The sequence below is a fragment of the Alligator sinensis genome, unplaced genomic scaffold (assembly GCF_000455745.1).
Source record: "Alligator sinensis unplaced genomic scaffold, ASM45574v1 scaffold741_1, whole genome shotgun sequence".
Lineage (NCBI taxonomy): Eukaryota > Metazoa > Chordata > Crocodylia > Alligatoridae > Alligator > Alligator sinensis.
Genome location: NW_005842212.1, coordinates 1,696,022 through 1,701,786, shown reverse-complemented (window position 1 = coordinate 1,701,786; position 5,765 = coordinate 1,696,022). Strand labels below are relative to the sequence as shown.

The window sequence follows — 5,765 nt, the reverse complement described above, 5'->3', positions numbered from 1 at the left end:
CTCTTTCCATACAGTTTCTTTTACGCTTTGCTTTTATCATTTCACATGATTAGGTTTTGTGAAACCACGGCTGACCTACAGCAAAGAGCTGGAACTGAAAACAACCCTTCAGGAGCTACTTATCTACATCATCTTCCTTGCTGATCTGTGCATATGTAAGTCCACAAAAGAACCGGGTAAAATGTTTTCCAATAACCTAGGGGAAGTTAAGTCTCTCAGAGTGGGCTGCCCCTCTTTCAAATCGGTAAGGCTGAAGCTCTGATAAATAAACCTTCCAGCCACCTACAAAACTGGCCGGAACAACTTTTCTGGAATAATGAAGAAAAGCAACATGCTAGAAGCTACTGTTATCTTCACCTCTCTGATTTACAGTCAAGCCCTTCTGTCTTTCCTTCCTTCTAGTGACATTTGGAATGGTGAACACCGACATGTATTACTTGAACAAAGTCATGTCCAATCTTTTTCTGGAGACTTCTGTGTCTGAGACAGATGAGGCTAATTTTGACAGCATAGGCAGCATAACAGATTTCTGGAAGGTAAGGTTGCAACTGTAACAGTTCTGTTGGGAATACACCAGTCAGGCAAAGCCTCTGGCGCGATTGTGTAGTTCTGCAGATATTAGCAACGTGGCATACTTTACCTGCAGAGTATGGAGGCATCTTGGTGTAGTTCCCAGGACAGCATCTCAGACAGAGGCAGCTGAATAACATCTTTACATTTGCAAGAGATCCAAGTACAAGTTTAAGCTGACCAGAGCGAGGAGTGGATATTTTCATCTTGGTGTACATGAAACGATTGCATCAATGCTCTTTAGTGCTCCTTGTCCAGGACTGAGGTAGTAAGAGGAGAACAGTGCCCACTTTTCTTGATTTTTCACTTGCCAAGAAGCAGCTTCCCTGGGATAGGGCTGATATGATTCCTGCTGGCACTTTTTCTCTTCCATTGTAGTTCACCTCTGAGCCTCTTTGCAGCAAAGCTGGATGCAGGATGCTCATGCATACTCTAACCACTAGATGGGGGCCTCAGCCAAACTGCCATTTTGTGTAGGTAAGCCTGGAAGACAAGGTTCTCAGTCCTACAACTTCTTCTCCTAGGGGAGATTTAAAAGCAGTGGGACCTGGCTTAGAGAGGTTTGGGTGCCCCGGCCTCCCTCTTGATCACTACAGTCAGATCTGCAAAACAGCGGGCTATACCAGTGAGTAGGTGAGCATTGATGCAAACATCTTCGCATGGCCCAGACAGCAAGTTCTACTGCTGAGCCACGTTAACTGTATAATTATTGGCTCTGATGTGCTCCCCCCAAAATCTGCATAATTCTTTTATCTGCAGCTACATTGCACTTAAAGGGATGGAGGGCGAGGTAATTGTTTCCCACCTTCAAAACAAAAGGAATCATTTTTAGTCCAAAGCTTATGGCTAAAGTCTTATCACCAGGAGAAAAAACCAAAAGTACATAGCAGACCTGTAAGATTCCATCCCAAATAGCTAAGTTATCACTATAGAGCCACATGTTGCCTAAATTCAACAATGCTAAATAACAGGTTCAGTGAAACCCCAAATGGCAGGAGGAGTTGAAGTATGGAGGGGATAAACATTGAACTCACAAAGATGCAAATGCAATTTGTAGGTAATGGGGCTTTCCTTTCACCCTACGCTGGAACATCTAGTTTTTACAACCCTCTCAGAGTACTAGAGAACAGATGTGAATGTGAAAAAGGCTAACACTAGAAGTGATCATTTCAACTTCTTTTAAATGTCTAATCTCACTGTGTGTGTAGTTTGCAGAAGGTCCCCTCCTGGATGGTCTGTACTGGGACACATGGTACAACAACAAGACAATACCCAACCCTAAGAACGGCAGCCACATTTACTATGAGAACTTGCTTTTAGGAGTAGCCCGGGTCCGCCAGTTAAAAGTCCGGAACAATACATGCTCCATCCATCCCCTTTTCACTACTTTTTTAAAAGAGTGTTATTACAAATACCGCTTTGCAGCTGAAGACAAGTCTGATTTTGGTCTAAGGAACAAGCCTGAGTAAGTATTGCAGTTTTTCACTGTGGTCTCTCTGCCTGTTTAGTATGAATATAGATTTATATAGATGAGTAAAGAGGAATTTTCAAGCTGCCACAACTTTCAATACATTGGGGAAGTAGGGGGCCAAGATCCCACTGATAAAAAAAATAAATAAAAATCAGAAGTTACATTAGGTATCCAGGTTGTAGCTGTATTGGTCTAGAGGCAAAAGGAATCATAGCCGTGATATCTTTTATTAGACCAACTAGATATTTGCAAACAAATTATTGTATTTATCTGCAAGCTTTCGTGCACACACACCCTTCATCAGACATAGGAGAGAGCAGAGATTGTAAAAGTTCTCCTAAGTTGCATTAAGCATTTTTCAGTTACTTTATGACACAGAAGACCTCAATGGTTGAGGATCTAGAACTTCTTTTGGAGTGGATAAGAATATCCACTTACACACATGCAGGCCAAATTCTTCTCTCAGCTACCTTGATGTAACCCCACTGATTTGGTTTGGCACATGCTTGGGATGAAAGAACCCCTTCTCCCTCTCCCCCAAGCTAAAAATAAGAATTATGGACCAAATTTGTTACTGGTATAAATTGACTTCTTCACTGATATCACTGGAGAAACACAGATATACAAGGCCTGAATTTGAACCAACTGTCTCTGAACAAGTCTCATATTAAGTGTCATTCAGACAGATAACAGAGACTTCTCAGATCTCCAGTTGTTACCACAAACCTAACATTATCACACCATGATATCGATAAAGAGCATATAAACCAGATTACTGCAACAGTAATAAACTATATGTAAACAAGGAGCTGTCCCACATAGATATAAAAGAGGGTTAAACTTATAATTCATTTATAGTGTGCAAGATCCAGGCTCATAAGTAATAGTGGTCTTTGCAGAGTGCATTGACTGTCCAGATGAATTGTGTGCAACCTTTCTAAGGCTGCATATGCATTGCACCCTTCCTAGTGAGAAAAGGATAATTTAAGGCTATGGATTACAGTCCAAAATGCAGTAGTGATTTCGTGGGGCACAGGAACCGGAAAGGAACATTGTGCATTGGCAGAGGAATACCTTTTAGCCCAGTGCCTCATGAGCAAAACTGCTCTGTTTCCCTGTCTCCAGATGGGTGTACTCAGTTGCCTCCTCCTTAGCACCATGGCACTGGGGGTCCATGGGCATGTACAGTGCTGGCGGATTTATGTTCACTTTACCGAAGTCAAAGGAGGAGAGCATAGAGAAGCTGGCGTTTCTCAGGGAAAACAACTGGCTCACCAGAGGGACCAGGGTCGTGTTCATTGACTTCTCAGTGTACAATGCCAACATAAACCTCTTCTGTGTAGCCAGGTGAGTACTTACATAAACTCCACTGGAAAGCACATTTTCTGAGGCACTGCTCCTTTAAAGATGCAGAAAAGGGCTTTTCACATCCTGCGCATGGTTCTCATATGATAGCTGCCAGATGGCTGGTTCTTTAAACTACAATGACACCCTCAGGGAGCAGGTACAAATACTCCCCCCCACCCCAGTCTTACAAAGTGGGATATGTCTGGCTGTACAACTAGTTACTCTTATTAGGCAGAAATTAACTATATTACCTTTTCTGCAGTCAGAGCCCAAGACATTAGTCTTATTGGCTACTCAAGGAGAAACACAAAACCCTGAACTCAGAACTTGGCAGACTGTTTGATCTGCTCTCACTGTTTTCTTAAAGACTAATGCAAAATATTTTAAAATTTGAAAAAACACCCATTTGGGTTATTATATAGTTTCCTTATTCTGTCCATGGCCTTCCTTTCCCATCAGTTTCTTCTTGGCCAAGGGGAAATTAATGGATACAGGAGTCGTTAAGCTTTCCATTTTCACATGAACATTTTGCTTCAGTGAAACGTTAGCACCTGTTGAAAAAAGAAAAAGGGCAAGGATTCCAGCCAAAGCCAGCCACAAATGTGTTCCCCTACAAATCCTTCCACAGATTGGTAGTGGAGTTCCCTGCCACTGGCGGTGCTGTTTCATCCTCGCAGTTCTACTCCGTAAAGCTCCTCAGATATGTCTCATCTACCGATTACTTTCTTGCCTCCTGTGAAGCCGTCTTCTGCCTCTTCATTTTTGGTTTCATCATCCAAGAACTTGTGCAGATGATAAGAATAGGAGTGGAATATTTTAAAAACGCCTGGAACTGGCTGGACCTGCTGCTGGTGGTGGTGAGTACTGCCTGGTGGTGGTGTTTTCCTGCGTGATTAGGATCTTCTCCGGAAGCCGTCAGATCGGCACAGAGAGCCATTGTAATTTGAGGTGCATTGCTTGCAGTTGCCTTGGGATTGTCATAGTCTTGTTTGATCCAGTGGCCAGCACTTCAGGTGATAGAACAGTCACTATATGTTTGTATAGTGTCTGGCACAACCTGGCTTCTCAGGGCCACCATTATAAAAATAATTGAAAATAAATCCAACATCATAACGAACTGATGATCCAACCCATTATACAAATACATGGGGTCCATTGTAAACCAGAGCCCACTGAAGTCAATGAGAGTCTTCCCATTAACAGACTTTGAATATGAATTGTTATCACAGAGGGCAAATCTGGATGCCCTTAACCTACAGGCATACATTTGTTTGTTTTGAAATCAAAGAGTGAATCATCGCATGGGATCACATCGGTCCCTTGTGCCAGTTTCCCAAGTACACAAAGAGAAAAAAACTCCACAAGGAGCGTGTACAGGGTGTTATACACCCAACAGATCACAGAACAGACAAAAAAGTTAGTTCATGAAATGCTCACTAGCATTTGTGGCCCGACTCCAGACCACAGCTCCAAGTAAGAATCATTCTGATATGTCCTTCACAGCAACCTATCATTCAAACCCTACTTTGAGGAGATAGCTTGTTACAGGAGACTGAGGAAGAACACTAACTTAGTGCCCCCCACTTGCTGTTGTGGATTTGTAGACTGTAGCCCTGTCACCCAAGCCCCAATCCATGTTGGCTATCTGGAGATGGGTTTTTATGGAGTCAAGAGCAGCCGATGATACAATGGAGCTGTCCCTTTCCCCTTCTGTGTGTTGTTTCCCTGAACCTGCCAGCTTCTCAACTCTCCTTCTGTGCTTGTACCATTCTGTTCTCGCTTAATTTTTCCCTTCGTTGTTCTGGATTATCCTTGTCAAACTGCGGGGAGTTTTATGGTAATGTTCATGCCGATGGGTATGACAGCAGATCTGAGGACATCTGGACTGTGGTCTGATTAGTCTTTGCTTTTATTTAGCTCTCTATTTTTGCCATTGGCTTCAACATATACCGTACAGTAGAGGTGTCCTTGCTGATGGACGATCTTCTATCTGATGCATACGTGTACCCAGACTTCTATTTCCTTGCCTACTGGCAAACCCACTACAATAACATGATTGCTATCAACGTCTTCTTTGCATGGATAAAGGTACTGGCTCCCAGTTTCCTGTGTTGTGCTTGGCAATCCCAAGACCCCTAAATCACACTGTCAATCTTACACTTTTAAGAGGGAACAGGCTAGCTGGGCTAAAAAAGACAGTTTTGCTCATTCAAGAAAGAGAAGACCATCTGGCCATTTCAGATACCACCCCCATGAACACAGGCCGGGAAAATTCCCAGTCCTTGTACTTCCTTGGCTCATTTAAAGATAAGGGGGAAAGAGATGTATTGAACAAACATACTGGGCCTCTTGCCCCTAGATCACCCCTCTCTCCCTG

General features: G+C 43.0%; 1 protein-coding gene across 2 annotated transcripts in view; it reads left to right on the top strand.

Annotated features, from left to right (window-relative positions):
* Positions 1–13: 13 nt before the first annotated feature.
* The window catches only part of PKD2L2 (polycystin 2 like 2, transient receptor potential cation channel), a 21,157-nt gene continuing 15,405 nt past the window's right edge, over positions 14–5,765 (top strand). For both annotated transcript variants that reach the window (XM_025207858.1, XM_025207859.1), the window contains exons 1-6: positions 14–155; positions 403–536; positions 1,779–2,035; positions 3,167–3,388; positions 4,017–4,245; positions 5,306–5,476. In XM_025207858.1, coding sequence (XP_025063643.1) covers positions 414–536; positions 1,779–2,035; positions 3,167–3,388; positions 4,017–4,245; positions 5,306–5,476 — 1,002 coding nt within the window. In that variant the 5' untranslated portion in view covers positions 14–155; positions 403–413. The remainder of the gene's footprint in view (positions 156–402; positions 537–1,778; positions 2,036–3,166; positions 3,389–4,016; positions 4,246–5,305; positions 5,477–5,765) is intronic.